Source organism: Eublepharis macularius, chromosome 4 (assembly GCF_028583425.1).
Source record: "Eublepharis macularius isolate TG4126 chromosome 4, MPM_Emac_v1.0, whole genome shotgun sequence".
Lineage (NCBI taxonomy): Eukaryota > Metazoa > Chordata > Lepidosauria > Squamata > Eublepharidae > Eublepharis > Eublepharis macularius.
Window position 1 is genome coordinate 171,143,954 of NC_072793.1, and position 18,771 is coordinate 171,162,724.

General features: G+C 45.1%; 2 protein-coding genes across 2 annotated transcripts in view; one reads left to right on the plus strand and one right to left on the minus strand.

Moving 5' to 3' along the window:
- LOC129327829 (zinc finger protein 420-like) overlaps positions 1 to 18,771 on the minus strand; it is a 60,203-nt gene that overhangs the window by 18,781 nt on the left and 22,651 nt on the right. Inside the window, exon 4 of the mRNA XM_054976581.1 lies at positions 14,873 to 15,661. Within this exon, the coding sequence (XP_054832556.1) occupies positions 14,873 to 15,661 (789 nt within the window). The remainder of the gene's footprint in view (positions 1 to 14,872; positions 15,662 to 18,771) is intronic.
- Positions 625 to 8,268, plus strand: LOC129328703 (zinc finger protein 383-like). The gene is made up of 6 exons (XM_054977941.1): positions 625 to 669; positions 1,923 to 2,374; positions 2,568 to 2,694; positions 3,966 to 4,048; positions 4,284 to 4,410; positions 5,729 to 8,268. The coding sequence occupies exons 2-6, from the start codon at positions 1,976 to 1,978 to the stop codon at positions 6,952 to 6,954; spliced, it is 1,962 nt and encodes a 653-aa protein (XP_054833916.1). The 5' UTR covers positions 625 to 669; positions 1,923 to 1,975; the 3' UTR covers positions 6,955 to 8,268.

An 18,771-nucleotide genomic window follows, 5' to 3' on the forward strand; every position in this document is an offset into this window, starting at 1 on the left:
TCTGCGGCAATGCCAGCGATAAGAAAGATCAGAAAATCAAAACACATGACAACTCACATAAATACATGGAATGTCGAAAAAAAATGAGTTACAGTAAAACCCTTGCTGTCTTACAAACATAAGAAGAGCCCTGCTGGATTAGACCAGTGGTCCATTTAGATCAGTGTCCTGTTTATAAGAAATTGTTCCTTCAGTCCAAAGAAGGCGATATTACTCCCGGTATCAAAACTCGAGGCACTGTCACTTTACATCTATAAGCACTGGTCACTTTCTTACTGTTATTTAATGTATACAAGCATCGAGCACTTTATTGCAGTATTTTACTTTACTGTTGTGACCTATATTGCTGTTGTTCGTTGACTGATTGTTTAGTTGGTTGGTCAAGGAACATTGTGCTTCTTCTTCCTGGTTTCTTCCATGACGGGATTGAGCAAATTTCTTCATATAGCACCACCTTATGGCTCTTAATCAAATCCCGATTATCTCCCAAATTTATATATTTCCCAGTTACCAAAGCCTCCTTTCTTAAACACTGATTCAATTTTTGTGTATGTGTATGGAATTCAAGGGTTAAAATGAACAAGTCATATTTCCTAGAGAGGTTTCTTCCTGCGCCTTCTCTTTCCAGGGGAGGGAATGTGGTCAGAGGGTTTCCCATCCAAGATCTGGGTGAGTTGCAAATGCATTTGGGTTCCCCCCTCCCCACCATGAAGAAGGTAGAAAAAGCAGGGCTGGCAAACGTAGAGTGAGTGAGAGGACCCCCGGGAGAGATGCTTAGCCCTGAAGTCCAGCCTCCATCCATATAAAGGCGATTCAAGATGAGAAGGAAAGACTGAATTCTGTTCCCTTCACTCCATAGGGAGGGGTCTTGTATAGGTGATGACCCACTCCCTCTTTAGTACATTCACCGTGGAGTCGGGGTGGGGGGGGCTTCTCTCCTCTCCCTGCAAAGCCAGGAGGTCTCTCCACAACACATTTAAAGAGAATTCAGTGGAGGCTGTGCATCTTGTGGTCCGATAATACAGAACTGGTTTCAGGTTACATATACAGAGTAGCCAGTGTAGAACTTGCGGAACCACAGTGTGTGTGTGTGTGTGGGGGGGGGGTTCTGGAGGGAAGAGAGCGAAGCAGAGGAAGCTGGTATAGGGGGTGGAGAGTCCAAGGAGAGGGGGAGAGGAGTTCTTAGTGGCAGTCCGGTGACAGGGGTGCTGCATTTTTATTATTCCACCAAAATTGTTTCAGGTGGGTAGCCATGTAGTAGAAGAGCAAGATTTGAGTCCAGTAGCACCTTAAAGACCAACTAGATTCCTGGGGTGGGAGATTTTGAGAGTCAAAGCTCCCTTCTCAAAAGCTCATGCCCTGGAAATCTAGTTGGTCCTTACGGTGTCCCTGGATCTGAATCTTGCTCTTCTACTGAAATTGTGGAATTGCCTCATTGCCTGAGGACATGGTGATGGCTACCAGCATAGATGGTTTTTAAAGAAGATCAGACAGAATCATGGAGGAGAGGTCTGTCAGTGGCTATGAGCCGTGGGGACTAAAGGAACCTCCATAGTAGAGGCAGTAAACCTCTGAATCCCAGTGGCAGGAGGCAACATCAGGGGAAGGCCTCAGCCTCTGTGCCCTGACCCTTCAGGGCAACTGGTTGGCTGCTGTGTGGAACGGGGTGGTGGACTCGATGAACCTCTGGTCCAGTTTAGCAGGACTCTGATGATGTTATTATTTTGTGACTCTCAAGGGGCTGCTTCCTTCTTCCCCTGAGCGTTTGTAGTCTTGTTCTTGAATGATAACAGACTTTATTTCCTGCCTAATGAAAGCCTGGGCACTAACTGGAATCCTCCACTTGGGTTGTTCCTAATTTGGGGGCTGGAAGTTCAGCTCTGGACCGACCTTGAGGCTCTTCTTGTTTTGACAAAAACTAGGGAAGAAGATTTCCTGGTTTGGGAGACCAGCTGGGTGCAGCTTTGGAGTCCAGATGGAAGGGCAAGAGCCAGCTGGCCCTGAAGCCAGTGAAAATCTTGATGTCATCAAGCCAAGGAGCAGTGGGGAATTCTGTAGAGAAACTATGCAGCAGAATCCAGGAGAGGTCACCATTCTTTCAGAGGCAGAGTGCCAGAATTTCAGGCAGTTCCGCTACCAGGAGGCTGGCGGCCCCCGAGAGGTTTGTAGCCAACTCCACCATCTTTGTCGTCGGTGGTTGAAGCCGGAACAACACACAAAGAACCAAATCCTGGACCTGGTGATCTTGGAGCAGTTCCTGGCCGTCCTGCCCCCGGAGATGGAGAGCTGGGTCAGGGAATGCAAACCGGAGACCAGTTCCCAGGCGGTGGCCCTGGCGGAAGGTTTTCTGCTGTGTCCAGGAGAGGATGAGCAGGTGAGGGGAGTCTTGTCCAGGGGATTCCAAGCTATTAAAGTGAGCAACGAGATCTGGATTCTATCCTGCTCAGATTTGCCTGGCATGCCCCCAAGGAGGGAATGTCGCAAGCCCCAAGACTGTTTCCTGCAGCCTTCCCTTCCAATCCTTCTCCCTCCATCGTGCCTGACTACAAATCTCACTGCTGTTTCAGGTGTGGGGAGCATCTTCTGAAGGAGACACTGATTTCTCGAAGGCAGAGACAGCTCAATGGGATACTAAGGAGAGGCCACTTTTCTTGAGGATCACACGGGTTTGCAATACTAGTACCACCCCGAAAGGTAAGGATTAATGGGACATTCTCCTTCTCCCATTTTTCAAAAATCTGGAGTCTTTACACTCCTAAAGCACTTTGCATCCTCACATGACTCATCTATGCTAGGACCTTTTTGGTGGTGGTACCTTGCCGCTTGAAGGTGCCTGGTGTCTATGGAACAGTCTTTTAGGCCCCAGGCACTGTTTTATTATCTGAGGTCTGTTTCATGGATATTCTTAAAGGGTCAGTGCTTTGTTTTTATGCTGTTTTTAATGGCTTGTTTTGTTTTTAGATTGATGATTCATGTTGCTTTCATGTTCTTACAGTTTTATCTTGGGAGTGACTATGAACAGGCCTCTGGAAAGGCAGCGTATAAATTCTCTAAATAAAAAGGAAAGTGATATTTGCTTGTGGTGAATGAACATTAACTCTGCCTGCAGTGACCAATCAGAAAAGGCAAAATCTATACTAATGCAGGGAATAACCTTTGTAGAAATGTGTGGTGTGGATTTATTTTGAGTAATGGAATACGTTCTAGTTGCCCCATCTCAAAAAAAGATATGTTGTAGCCAGGGCTTTTTTTCTGGGAAAAGAGGTGGTGGAACTCAGTGGGTTGCCCTCAGAGAAAATGGTCACATGGCTGGTGGCCCCGCCCCCTGATCTCCAGACAGAGGGGAGTTTAGTTTGCCCTCCGTGCCGCTGAGCGGCACGGAGGGCAATCTAAACTCCCCTCTGTCTGGAGATCAGGGGGCGGGGCCACCAGCCATGTGACCATTTTCAAGAGGTTCCGGAACTCCGTTCCCCCACATTCCCCCTGAAAAAAAGCCCTGGTTGTAGCTGAGAAAATAGGGCAAGGGACAGAGTGCAAAGAAAGTCAAAAGCATTAGGGGCCTTTATAATTAAAGGAAGAAAATTACCAAGCAGGCCTTAACAGGTGTTTAGAAGATGATGTGAATGATCAGAGAAAGCAGATGGAGGGATTTTTTTCCTATTTCTCTTGAATTTAGGATTCCTTAAAAGAAATTGAATGGTGAATTATTTTATTTACTTCATTAATTTATGTATTTATATTCCTTCATTTATAGCCTGCCTTTCTTGCTGAGGCACAGGGCAGATTACAAAATACATTTTTAAAAATTCTTGTACAGCAAAAACACCCAATAAAGAATGCAGGAGGACAAGGATGACAGAACTGGAAAGCTAGGACACGTCCTTTTTCACACAAGGGACTGTAGTGCAGTGTATAGCAATGCAACGTGTGTATAAAGAATTGATACTCTCCCGTGTCCTTCACAGGCACTGGAATGAGTCCAGCGACGCATACCAGGTTGTCGCTTCCTATCGACGGAGCAGAAGTCAAGTCCGTGCAGCCAGATCAGGTAGGGGAGGCATGACGGTGGGAATTCGCAGGGCCCTCCCTCCCTGTCTCCTTGGACTCAGAAACAAACCTGCCTCTCTCCCTTTGTGTCTCTCCAAGCTGTCCCCAGGGAGGCTGGGAACACCACCGAGGAAGAATGAAAGTATTGAATCCCCTTCCGTTAATCACTCCTTTGGTTTGCCCTCTTTTGGGGAAAGAACTGTTGCATCACCAGCACGTTTTTCTCCTCCTTTCAGGGGCTGCTGTCCTTTGAAGAAGTGGCCGTGGATTTCACCGAGGAGGAGTGGGCGCTGCTGGATCCAGACCAGAGAGCCTTGTACATCGAAGTCATGCTGGAAAATTGTGGGAGCGTGGCAATTCTAGGTAAGCCCCCCGTCTTCCCTTGCTTGGTAAAATCTGCAGAAATCTGCCAGTAACTCTCTTTCTAAGGCGTCATGCGTGGGTGGGGGGATCTGAAATCCCTCAGCTGGAGATCTCGGGAGTTAACCCATTGCATGCCAAGTGGGTACTTTACCACTGAGCTGCATGCAGCATTCTGTAGTTCAGTGCCTATACATTTATTTATTTTACTTCATTTAAACCCACCTTTATCCCTAGTGGGGACCTAAAGTAGCTTATGTCATTCTCTTCCCCTCTGTTTTATCCTCACAACATCCCTGCGCAGTAGTTTAGGCTGAGAGCATGTGAACTGTTCCATGGTCACCCGGAGAGGTTCTGTGGCAGAGTGGGAATTTGAACTTAGGTCTCCCATATCCTAGTCTGGCACTCTAACCACTGCACCACTCTGTCTCTTTATATAATCTGTATGTATATTGGCATTTACTCTGACCTGGATAGCCTAGGCAAGCCCGATCTCATCAGATCTCAGAAGCTAAGCGGGGTCGGCCTTGGTTAGTAATTGGATGGGAGACCTTTGAGGAAGAGAAGGGTTGCAGAGGCAGGCCATGGCAAACCACCTCTGTTAGTCTCTTGCCGTGAACACCCCAGCAGGGTCGGCGTAAGTTGGCTATGACTTGATGGCACTTTTCACCACCATATTGTCATTTCCTCGGGTTCTGTATGGGTTGAACAGGTTTGGAAAGTCTCACAAGTCATTGTGCTTTATGGACTATTTTACTGAAAATAAATGGAAAAATAACGGTAATAAACAGAAACTGTTTAATGTGGGGGCAAGGTCTACCTTCCTACTAAATTGCTGATGCTTTTAAAAGCATGCATAAATTGAAAATGAACAAATGAGCAGTTCTAGATATATGCAACAGCAGCTACTTGGGCTGATTCCAAGCTCAGTTTCTTTTCCATATGGTTCACACATGCACATGCTGAATCAGACCCTTGGTGCATCAAGATCAGTATTGTTGACTCGGACCAGCAGTAGCTCTCCAAGGTCTCAGGTAGAGGCCGTCCATGTCACCCAAGGCATAGTCCTTTTTAACTGCAGGTGCCAGGGATTGGACCACAGACCTTCTACATGCGAACAAGATGCTGTTCCACTGTGCCTTCACATAACCATATTTTTCAACTCAAGGGCCACTGCCAAACTTTGTGACATTAAATGACAGATATTTATTGCATGTTGTATGAAAAAGCACTTTCTTTTGTCTGTCTGTCCTGAACCTACTGCCCCCTGTTTCACTGGGCAATTGTGATTTGACCTTCTGCTGTGCTCTTGACTCATCAGGTGAGGAGGGGGAGAGCGAGAAGGAAGGAGAGCCCCTTGCAACGTCATTGGAAGGAGTCGAGTGTAAAAAAGAGGATCTGCTGGGGAGTGAAATGGAAGCAAAACCACAGACATGGAAGAAATCTGGTGTTTGTCAAGGCAATGAGCATCATGAAATCTCAGCCCAAGGCCCGGTAGACAAAACAAAGGAAAGGACTCAGTGCCCGGTGTGTGGGAAAAGCTTCAATTTTAAGTCTAGCCTGAATGCTCATTGGAGAATGCACAAGGTGGATAAACCATTTGAATGCTTGGAGTGTGGGAAGAGGCTGAGTACCACGGCAAGTTTTAAGACTCATCAGAGAATCCACACTGGGGAGAGACCATTTAAATGTTCAGTGTGTGGAAAGACTTTTAGCCAGAGCTCCGGTCTCACTTCCCATCTTAGAATCCACACTGGAGAGAAACCATACACGTGCTCGGAGTGTGGGAAGAGCTTCAGCCAAAGCTCTGCTCTGACTTCCCATCAAAGAATCCATACAGGAGAGAAACCATATCCATGCTTGGAGTGTGGGAAGAGCTTCAGCAAGACAACAGACCTTACAAGACATCAAAGAACTCACACTGGAGAGAAGCCGTACAAGTGTTCAGACTGTGCCATGAGTTTTTCTCAAGGAGGAAGCCTGAAATATCATCAGAGGCTGCACCTGGAGGAAGAACCGTATAAGTGCTTGGAATGCGGGAGGAGCTTCAGTAAGAACACAGACCTTGTGAGGCACCAGAGAATCCACACTGGGGAGAAACCGTTTAAATGTTCTGTGTGCAGCAAGAGCTTTACTCAGCGCTCAGTCCTTCTCTCCCATCAGCGAATCCACACGGGAGAGAAACCCTTTCCGTGCCTGGAGTGCGGAAAGAGCTTCATTAAGAATTCTGATCTTACAAGGCATCAGAGAATCCACACGGGGGAGAAGCCATACAAGTGTTCAGAGTGTACCATGAGTTTTTCTCAAGGAGGAAGCCTGAAATATCATCAAAGGTTGCACCTTGAGGAAGAAGCATATAAGTGCTTGGAGTGTGGCAAAGGCTTCAGCCACAGCATGAGCCTAGCTTCCCATCAAAGGATTCACATGGAAGAATCCTGCGAATTGCAGAAATACTTGGATGATGAGAAGAACTTCAGATGGGGCACGGAAACAGAAAGCTTGACACTTGCACCAAGTGCAGAAATAATCAAACTTGAGATTCTCTGACAGATCAAATCCTCATAGCCCACCTAGAATCCACAAAAAGGAGTGACTATATAAATGCTCAGATTTGTGCAAATGTGTCATCTGTGTTCCCTGTGAGAAAAATGAGTGATTTTTTGGGAAACAACATTCAGCTTAAGCCGAGATCTCAGAACGGCTTTTTCATTTGGTGTGTGCTTGGTTGCCTATTGCGAATCTGTCCTGCCTCCCACCACTAAGTGAATCCCTGTGTCTGTGGAAATTGATCCACGTACATGGCTGTCATTGGGAAGGAAGAAAACACTGTAAACCATTTTTTGAGAAGGAAAACAGAGCTTTGCTGGATCCGATCTGATTTCCAGGATCCTCTTTCCACAGTGACCAGCCAGATGGACACAGGAAGCTTTTAAGCCGGGCATTAAGTTAACAGTTCTCCTTCATTTTTAACCCACCTGCTTCTTGTATTGAAAATAATTTTCCTTCTGAAGATTCACCGCACTATCAAGTGCTAAATACCCATTGATAGACCTTGCCATAAATTTGCCCTACCTGTTCTTAATCCCATCACCACATCTTGGGAGAGCAAATCACACATATTAGGTCCACTTGAAGAATGACAGGCATAAACTCCTTCACACTCGCCACAAAAAGTGGTGGTGGGCCCTGGCTTACATGGTGCACCAATTCACAAATAACCAGTCTATCAGTAGTCCTTAGTCATGGGGATTAAATGGAACCTCTATGCTTAGAAGCGGTATATCTCTGGATATCTGCTGGGGGAGAAGGAGGTTGCCTTACAGGTCTGCTTGTGGTGGCTGGTTGGAAACACAACACAAAGCTAGTTGGATCTTCAAGAGGAACCGCTGGGACATTTCTTATGGTTTGGGGACAGCGTTTTGTGCTTTGATTTGGAAATAGGTAGATGGGACTGCCATTGTTTTTATAATGTGTTTGCTTTGCTTGGTTTAAAGGTGTTCTGTATTCTCCATTGTAAATCAAAGCTGGCTTGAGAAGGCTGTTCATGTGCCTTCAGATCTGTTGGACCCTGAGTCTTGAAAACGCTTAAGATATTTTCACTGTTTTATGTGCTCAATGCATATATCTAGAACTGCACGTCTAATCTCCCCTTTCCATCTCAGAAGAGGTCTGTGCGCCAATGGGAAATTTGGTATAATGTTTAGCAGGTTGCTTCAAACCCTCTTTTGAGGGCGCCTTTGATGTCATCTCTGCGTGAGAATGATTTATCAAATGATGGTGTCATGTTTTCTGCAAGCTTGTGTCTCACTTAACTGGAATGTTCCTGAGAACTCTCAACTTGGAGCTACGATAAAGGATTTATCTTTGCTGTTATAATTGGTGGTGGTTGGGATGGATAGGCATTAAAAATCGTGGATATGCTTTTCAGGGTTCTGCACATAAGTCTAGACACTACCTTGCTGTGTCTTCCTGGTTGTAACATGCTGGAAAATGGAAGACCTCTGCCACTGACTTGCATATCTATGTGTCCATGTTCTCTCCCTATCCTAGTCTTGGGTGCTAAACTGTTTGCAGATTCCTGCCTAAGCTCTCTTTCTTCCACACTAGGTGTGTGTCATGGCTTGGAGCACTCAGCTTCCTGTGTTCTGACAGAGGTTTAGTTGCCAGACTTACACCTGCCATGCATAGTGGTCATCAACCACTTCCCAAAATTCATCACACTCTCGGCATCCAGTCAGGTGACCTCTCTTACCTGTATGCCCACGTCGAGAAGTGGCTGTTGAATCCCTGAAGAAAATTACTTTGGAACGACTGTCGAGAAACCCATCAAAATATTTCCCCCAAATTTTGACTCAGTACTGAATCGAGGCCTAGTCCTCTTGGGAATAGGCAAATCATGTAATGGTATCACTTGGGCTATTGCCCCAAAGGGGTCAATGTGCTAGAAGAGGACTCGGGAGACCCGGGTTCCTGTCCCCACTCTGCCCTCAAACTCAGTGGGTGCCTTTGTTTGATGAAGCAGGTGGCCACAGGTCATTTTCTGTGGTGGCACCTCATTTGTGTCAGCCTGCAGCAGTCTACCTAGCACCTTGGTTATAAACTACTCTTTAATTTTTCAAGTAGGAAATAACAATAAAACATTGAACAAAAAAAATCAGAACATAACTGAAACCCCTTACTCTCCCCATCTGAGATCAAATCACAAAAAATGCACACAAGCCAATATACAGAAATTAGGCCTACACCAGAATGGTCTTAATACAGTCAGTTGAAGAGTATTTATTGAAAGTGGGATCAATTATTTTGGGGAGCTCAGTATATTCCAAGAAAGACAGCCCTGCCATCAAGAAATCAGCTGGACTGGTTTGTTCTCTGCCTGCTTTTACCAGATGGGTAAGCATTTCCATCACCCAAAGGTGCCAGTCTGTGTCACCTGAAGATTCTTAACAGGTGGTAGCTCTTTCCAAGTGTTTGGCTACCACCAGTTTTTCTACCAGTGAAAGATTCAATACTAAGTTTCTTATGCTGGAAAATTGTCCATTCATGATTTCCGTGTCTAGATCCAGCACAGCCTGCTCTTTCTTGGTGAAGTATACATGCACCTCTTCAAACCACAATGGACTCAAGAAGAAAAAGACAGAATGGAAATGCTTTCTCCTTACCACATGCCTTGACAAATTTTCTTAACTCTAGGAGCCAGACCAAAAATTTAGGAACCGGACTCATTTTTCAACTTTTAGAGTTTTGTATTTTAAAGACCACATTTTCTAGTTAATGTTAGAGTCAATGTTTGGTGAACTGTGACGGCCTATGGCTATAGACAGTAAACTCTTTTGACTTCAACTTTAGTTAATGTTAGCACAAAACCTAATCCTAAATTCTTTGTGGTTTCTCATAATTTTACTAATGCTATGACAAAAGCACAGTGTGTAGATAACGATGGGAAAATTCTCATTGTCGTCACTATAGCATAAAGCTAACTAACTCTAACTGCCTCAGTTTTCATAATTTTATTATTACTATAAGAAGCTATATTGAATTGACTATAGGTGGCAGTAGAGAAAGCAACTGGTGTCCCTTGAGGAGGTGGCTGTGTGCTTCACCGAGGAGGAGGAGGCTCTGCTGGATTCGTTTATTTACTAGCTTGATACCCATGCTTTGCTACAATATTTAACTAAATCCAGTTATAATACTTATGAGTATGTAACATTTTTTGGTTTGTGGGTTTTTTTGTTTGTTTGTTTGTTTGAGTTGGCAACCCTAGTGAACTTTTAGGGGAAGACTGGGAGGTGCATTTGTCCTCAGGACACATTCAGTGACTTCCAATAGCAACTGCATACTGTTCAGAATGTTAGGGGTGAGGACCAATCAGACCACATATGCAAATAACCTCTGTGTTCCAACTGTCTCTGGGTAGGATGAGGTGTGGAATGTTGTGAGCCCCAATCATCCCACATATGCAAGTGAAGTGACCTTGAAACCTTGAAAGGCTGGCCCAATCAGGGAAGAGTGGCTGAGCTGGCAGTGGGCGAGGGTGCAAGCAGGCAGCAGCCTGCCCTCCACACAGGGAAGCTGTATCCCTTTGGGAAAAACACATTTTACCCCTTTGACTCCCTTAGGGGGTGCATTCCTTAAAATCCCTTCTTAATGGGTGTTTACATCATGAAACGAATGTTCTCCCCAAATTTCACATTCCTAGGTCCAGGAGTTTGGGCTGGGTGTTGTCAGGACACTTGTCTTTATATATATAGATTTACATCATTATAGTCTGCCTTTCTCATTCAGACTGAGGAGGAGTATGCAGTGCAAGTCGGTGCAGTCAATATCAAAGATGTTTCAATTAGCATGTAATGGGTATATACATGCAAATTTACAAAGATTTTAAAAAATGGCAGAAACCCAATACAGAGCTAAAAAAAAGTTGAAACAGCATAAAATTTGGGCTGATGGGCTCTGCACTGGAAAATCATGGCGAAGAATTAGAGGATTGTGGCCTCTCTTGGTAAGGCTTCTGCTTTTCTTTCATTAGCAGTCCAGGCCACATTGACAGCTAGCTGAGGATAAGGGTTCACGTGTCAGACTAGAGGCTTTGAGGCCTGGGTTCAAATCCCCACTATGCCATGGTTATTTTGAGTCACCTGCTCTCTCTCTACTATTTCTGCCTAGCCTACCTCACAGGATGGCTGTTCTCTCTGTTGAGAACTCTGTCAAAAGATACTTGCCTCACCGTCCATCATTAAGAGAACCTTAAGGTATTCCTGAATAAAATGATGTGTGTGTGCACAATGGACTTAAGGCCAGCCAACATTTCTGACTGACCCCAAAATTATTTTGTCCAAAGTCTGAGAGAAAAGTCTTGTGGCGTGGTCAGCGTATAAGTCCTCAGCATGGTGCTTGTGGGCTCCATAGTGCCCTCCAAGTGTTTTTAGATGGTGGGTAGGACCAGCTGGGGCTGTTGCCCAGCAGTGCTTTTGGTCAGCCAGTGGAGATCTGATCGGCTGTGCAGATTTAAATAATGCATTTTTGGTGTAATTCTCCCTTTCACTTTTCTTTCCCAGTGTATTTTTTTTAAAAAATCACCTCTCTTTTCCTTTGCACTTGGCCTTCCTCTGGTGTACTTGGCTTCTCCTCTCAAGACAGCCATTTTGTGGGTGCCTCAGCTTCCTGCAGTAGCCATTTTGTGGTTGTGCCCACCACCCTGTGTCAGAGTTCCAAAGGTGCCCTCCATCTTTAAAAAGCTGGGAACTCCTGCATTAGAGTTTCGGGCTAGGATCTGGTTCAAATCCTCACTCTGCCACAGAAGTTTGCTGGGTGACCTTGGGCCAGTCAAACACTCTCAGCCCAGCTTACCTCACAGTTTAAGAGGGTCAATAGAAATGTCATGTGGTCCATGTTGATCCCCAAATCCTTGATCTAGAGACTAGAGCACCCTGCTGTGAGGAATAGGTAAAGCAATGGGGGTGTAGTTTGGGGGGGGGGGAAATACTCCCTGAAGGTTAGGAAACCTCTGAATACCAGTGCCAGGAGGCAACGTCAAGGGAAGACCTCAGCCTCTCTGCCCTGTTGTTGGCTTTCTGGAGAAACTGGTTGGCCAGTGTGCAAGATGGGAAGTTGGACTAGGTAGACCACCGGGCTGATCCAGCAGGACTCTCCTTATGACCTAAGATTTATAAAATTCATTGTGTGGGCAAAGAGGCTGGAAAGTAATTCTTCTCTCTCTTAGTAGAATTTCCCTAGTGAGTTCTGAGGAAGTTACCTTTACTTATATGTTTAATCATTTATTTACTGTATCCCCCCACTGCCATTTCTTGAAGGAATTCAGACCAGTGTCAGTGCTCCCCTGCCCCCTCATTTAATCCTAACAATAATAACATTTGATACAATAACAATACATGGTTATTATGAAGAAGAGGATAACAGGAAAGTGGAAACAATGTATGCTAAAGAATCCTAAATAAGAAACAAAAACGTAGGGAACAGCAGACGGAGTTTATTGAGAGTGGTGGAGCGCATATCATGCCCCATCAAAGCAGCAAACACATTATCAGAATGTCAGAACTTATATGGAGTCAATACTGAGTCCAAGCCACAGAAAAGCAAGCCAAGGAATATGGGCCATATCCTGAAGATGTAAATGTGACCAAAACTAGAACCTGGGGCAAAAGTTTGGTGATTTGCTTCTCTTTGGGAAGAAGAGGTCACACTTGAGAGGTGAGCTGACTTGGGTAGAATATGTTTCTTGGTTGTTTTCCAATCCAGATCAAAACAATTCTCTTCACAGATCAGACAGACTCTTGCCAAAGCTCAACTGAGAAATGGGACCACATAACATCATATGCCCAAATAACATATTGTGTATATCTTGATGCTATTTATTCAGTGGACTTCAAGAACAGCCAAAAACTGTCACTAACCTAGAATTGTTTCTTGAAGCCAAAGGATATGAGAAGAGTTAATGCAGGGATCATGAAACTGCCAGCCCTGGGGAATCCAGAAGAGGAAGAGATGGGGAACCTTGACAGTTTTCAAAATGGAGGAGAATGGAGCAGGAGCTGTTTGGGGACCAGTGCTGTTTACCTGAGAGAGGATCTGGAGCCAGAGGTGATCAAGGAGGTGGCTGAGTTTGTGGATGTCACCAAATTATTCCAGGATGATGAATGTTTGTTGGTTGTTGTGGATTTTCCAGGCTGTATCACCATGGTCTTGGCATTGCAGTTCCTGATGTTTCGCCAGCAGCTGTGACTGGCATCTTCAGAGGTGTAGCACCGAAAGACAGTGATCTCTCAGTGTCATCTGTGGAGAAAATGTTAGCAGGTAATTTATATCTACTCAGGAAGGTGGGTTTCGGTTGTGTCCCAAACCCAGTAGAGACCCCCTCTCCTCTGCAGGAGTATACCACATACCCTGCAGCTGTGGACAAGTTTACATTGGGACCACACAGTGTAGCATCCAGACAAGAATAAAAGAACATGAAAGACGCTGCAAACTTGGCCAACCTGAAAAATCAGCAGTGGCTGAACATAGCCTAACTCAAACAGGACACAGTATCTTATTCTAGGACACCAAAATACTGGACAACACTTCCAACTACTTTGTCAGATTGCACAGGGAAGCCATTGAAATTCATAAGCATAAGCACAACTTCAACAGGAAAGAAGAGACTTTAAGAATGAATAGAGCATGGTTTCCAGTCCTGAAAAACACCAGGCTAATAAAATACTCTACATCTTACAATAGTCCTGCAGATAAGATTAGCAGATCAAGCACCAATCCATATGCAAAAGAACCTCCTCAGGATACAGTGAAGCATTAGCATTCCATACCCTGGGAAACTCTTACAGGATGATGCAACCCAAACCCACCTTCCTGAGTAGATATAAATTACCTGCTAACATCTTCTCCACAGGTGACACTGAGAGATCTCTGTCTTTTGGTGCTACACCTCTGAAGATGCCAGTGACAGCTGCTGGCGAAACGTCAGGAACTACAATGCCAAGACCACGGCGATACAGCCCAGAAAATCCACAACAAACAATTGTTCTCCGGCCGTGAAAGCCTTCGACATTATAACATTTGTTGTTGTTTTTAGTACATTTGAAGATACAAAGCTATATAAACCCATCAGCATTTGATTCAGGAAAGGTAAATGAAAAGTTGTGACGGGTATTGTCTGAGATGACTGGTTAAATTAATGGAGGATATCTTGGGGACCCCATCAATTGTTACTTGGAGACATTCACAGAGGGAAACATAGTGTTTGATTGGTTCTGATCCAGAAAGTCTCCTTTTGTGTTCTTAAAACATTGGAAGAGTCCAATATTTTCTTCCTTTCTGAAAGCAGCTGAGTAAGTCATCTGTCCACATGTAAATGAATACTTAGTTGGTTATTAGGAGGCAAGGTTGATTCACTGCAGATGGGTCTGCTCAAAAAGCTAATTTTGTACTTGATAGGATGTTGGTTCCAGTTCAGATGTGTTTTCCAGAATCACACACTCTCGCCTGTGCAATACATACATACATACGTATGTGCCACAACTGACTTATGGTGACCCCAGCAAGGAGCTTTCAAGGCAAATGAGAACCAGAAGTGGTTTGCCGCAGCTTTCCTCAGCAAAGTCTTCCTCGGTGGTCTCCCATCCAAGTACCAACTCTGCTTAACTTTCAAGATCTAATGAGTTCGGGTTATACTATGCTGCCTCCCCTCCCATGCAATACTTTTACAAAAATCAGAACATTTATAAGTTCTCTCTCCATGTGAATTCTGGGATTGTTCCCAAAGTTGGTTTGGACAGAACATGTCTCCTCTGATTATTTACATGAGAATGAAGACTTTGATGTGAAAATCTACGATCAATGCAAAGTTCTTCCCAACCTTTGATTTTAGTATTTACATTTTATGATTTACATTTTAAGATTACATTTGAGGATTTAATGTGACATATACCTGAACTGCTGTCCAGTTTACAAACACTGATATGACTTTTCCGCTGTATGAATTCTCATATGTTTGTTTAAGACTGAGTTTTCAGCAAAGCTTTTGCTACATTTTGAACATGTAAAAGGTTTGTCCCCTGTATGAATTCTCAGGTGTTTCTTTAAGGTGGAGTTTTCAGAAAAGCTCCTGTTACACTCCGGACACGTAAAAGGCTTCTCTCCGGTGTGGCTTCTTTGATGCCTTGTAAGACCTCTGTTATTAAGAAAGCGCTTTCCACACTCGGAGCATTCAAAGGGTTTCTCCCCAGTGTGAATTTGTTGATGTTTTGAAAGCGAACTCTTCCCACGGAACCTCTTTCCGCACACTGAACAATTGAAAGGCTTCTCCCCTGTGTGGATTCTTTGATGTATGGTAAGTTCATCCCTCTGATTGAACCTCTTTCCACACTCCGCGCATTTAAAAGGTCTCTCTCCTGTGTGGATCCTTTGGTGTCTTGTGAGGTCTGCATTATTAACAAAGCACCTTCCGCACTCGGCGCATTCATATGGTTTCTCCCCTGTGTGGATTCTTTGATGTCTTCTGAGGTTCGAACGAACACTGAAGCTCTTGCCACACTGCAAGCATTTATATGGTTTCTCCCCTGTGTGGATTCTTTTATGCAGTGTAAGGTGTGTGTTGCAACTGAAGCTCTTTCCACACAGCGTACACAGATATGGTTTCTCCCCTGTGTGGATTCGCTGATGTGTGGTAAGTTTATTCCTCTGACGGAAGGTCTTCCCACACTCTGAGCATTTGAATGGCTTTTCCCCAGTGTGAATTGTCCAGTGAATATTAAATTTTGATTGAATTCTGAAGCATTTCCCACACACGGGGCACTGAATACTTCCCTTTTCTATGTCTACTTGCTCTTGAGTTAGGATTTCATGGATATTGCCACCCTGAGAAGCAAGTTTGTTCATCTTCATTTCTTCATTTCCTCTTTTCTGCTCTTCCTCCTCTTCAGACTGGCCACCTCTGAATGACACCCCGGGTGGGTCTCCCTCATTCTCAGTCCTCCGCCTCATGCCTGTTGGAGCAAAAAGAGAAGTAGTGAGAACCTCCCATTGAAATGGACCTACAAATCTAGGAATAGTCCCAGTTAGCAACTTTTTGGCATATAATTGCATGTTTCAATTTATATCCTAAAATGTTATGGGAGGGGCCTTGGCTCAGTGGTAGTGTATCTGCTTGGTATGCAGGCCCCAGATTCAACCCCTGGCATCTCCAGTTAAAATAGATCAGGTACGTGATGTGAAAGACCCTAACCTGAGACACGGGCGAGCCACTCCCATCTGAGTAGATGATACTGACCATTATGGCCCAAAAGTCTAACTCAGCAGAAGGCAGCTTCATGTTTGTACTCAGATGTGTCATATCAATGAGGTCCAGAAAAAATATAGGCTTGAATCGTGCAGTAATACTCGGCTGATGGAAGGAATTTTCATCAGCCGAATGGAACTTTCTTACTTTCCCTCCCTGGCTGCAGCTCAAAGTTGTCCCCAAATGGTTGCTCCAGGGGGAACAGCGGACCAGAAACAGATGTGTGTGTGGGGGGGGGGGGGGGGGAAGAGGTATGCTCGAGTTCCCTCTTCTGATAAAAGGAATTTCCCCTGAGATCCAACCTTTAAATAGAAAGGCAAATCCTGGCATCTACAAAATAACATCAGTTTTCTTTTACTTCATTATACCCCAACCTTTCTCTCCAATGCACACCTAAAGCACTTCACATGATTCTCTTTTCCTTCGCTTTATATTCACAAAACCCTGTGTGGTGGGTTGAGACCATGTGACTGGCCCAAGGTCACCCACGACAGAGTGAGGATTTGAACCTGGGTCTCCCAGATCCTAGAGCGGACACTCTAACCACTACACCATGCTGGCATTCAATGTATTTCTTTCCATGATACAAGAGCCTACTCTATTGCCACCCTGAGCATTTCTATCCTTCCACTGGTGTTCTCTCACCTGGCTGCTGTGTTTTACACTAAATAAAATGCCTCCTTAAGCCACTTAGATTGGATGCGACCCCTCCTCCCCAACAAATGGCAATCCCAATTCTTCAGGGATGCCGGGAACCCTATGTGAAACAGGCTGTCTGCCTAACTGTGGGTCAATTTTCTCCCTCAACCCACACTTACTCTCTTTGTCTGCCCACATCCACCACTTTCCTGCCCTCAGATGTTGCCTGAGGACCACCACTACCTGTACTGAAGGAGGGGGAGAGTGAGGAACCTTACCCAGAGAGGCCACCATCTCATAATTCTCCTCCATCACTTTCCCATACAGGGCTCTTTGGTCTCGATCCAGCAGAGACCATTCCTCCTCGGTGAAGCACACCACCACCTCCTCGAAGGACACCAGACCCTGAAGGGAGCAAGAAAATTTTTCTCCTCACGGACGATAATGTGCATCTTTCCCTTCTCATGGCCAACCACAAGTGCAGCTACATTAATGTATCTGGATGTCAGTCCGCAGAAATGGATCATTCCCAAGGGACAACCACGGACTTCTCAGAGGGCAGATTTGACAGAAAGGGGACCGTTTGGGGGTACAAAGGACCAAGGCCACCCCCCTTTCCGCCACCCCCGCCAATCCCTTCCCTACCTGATCTGGCTGCTCTGAAGATGCTTCCTCCACACCACAAAGGGGGGGAAACTCAGACCTTATTGTTGGCGCCTCTCCATGATCTGTTGGGGAAACAAAGTTGGAGAAAGATGTTTCATTCTTTATCTACATTCTGTATTTTTATACGTTTTATATTTTAGTCCCTTATATTTATTTTTATTTTATCAGCTTCGTTTATACCCCCCATCCTTTCTCCCCAATGGGAACCCAAAGCAGTTTACCTCATTCTCCTCTCCTCCATTTATCCTCACAACAACCCTGTGAGGTAGGTTAGGCTGAGAGTGTGCAACTTGCCCAAGGTCACAGAGCAATGTTCCATGGTGGGAGGAGTGGGGGAATTCGAACCTGTGTCAGACACTCTAACCACTACATCACATTGCCCGCATCAGTAGCTGGTATTCCCAGGTAAATTGCTTCTGAATATGGAGGTTCCATTCAGCCCCCATGATGAAAACACATCTCAGTGTATCAATATGTCTCACCCATTTCAAATCCCTTTGACTTAAACAGACTCAGCTAAACCAGGCTCCAGGGCCATTCACCTCTCTCTCTCACCCGGTCTTTTGGGATTCAATGCTACTTCATACAGCATCTCTGGCTAGGATTTTTTGACCAAGCCTGCATCACTTTAGCACAGCAATGAAAACAAGAAATGATTGCATTTTTAAAGTGTGGGAGAGTCTGAAGGCTGGGGAACAGAAAGGCAGACAATGGACTTCAAGCATGCTTTAAAGAGAGAAACGAAGTTAAAACGTGCCCCCCCGTCAATCCTTACCCAATGGGCTGGCATCTTGGTTATGCTCTACCTTGTCTGCCTGGGGGAAACGTGTGCCCAAGTCTTCTATATGAGCCTGCAAGTGGAACAGATGTCAGGATCCCAGTGAGACAAAAGGAAAAGATGCACTGAAATGGCACAAAAATGTCCCTACTGGGATCAGTCCAAGAATAGGCTGGGATTACAGGAGATAAGGCTGTAATTCTGGGAGAGCTCCAACTGCCACCTGGAGGTTGGTAACCCTAGCGGGGAAGGCAGGTGCAGATTTTTGGCACATTCTTGCACACAGGCTGTGCCCCACAAACCACCTGGCAGTTTTCAAGAAGAGGCTGGATGAATACTTGTCAGAGATGCTTTAGGCTGATCCTGCACTGGGCAGGGGGTTGGACTAGATGGTCTGTATGGCCCCTTCCAACTCTATGATTCTATGATTCTGTGAACCCTCTCACCTGCTCTTCCAGGTGCTCGTATTCTGCCTGGGTCAGGAGGA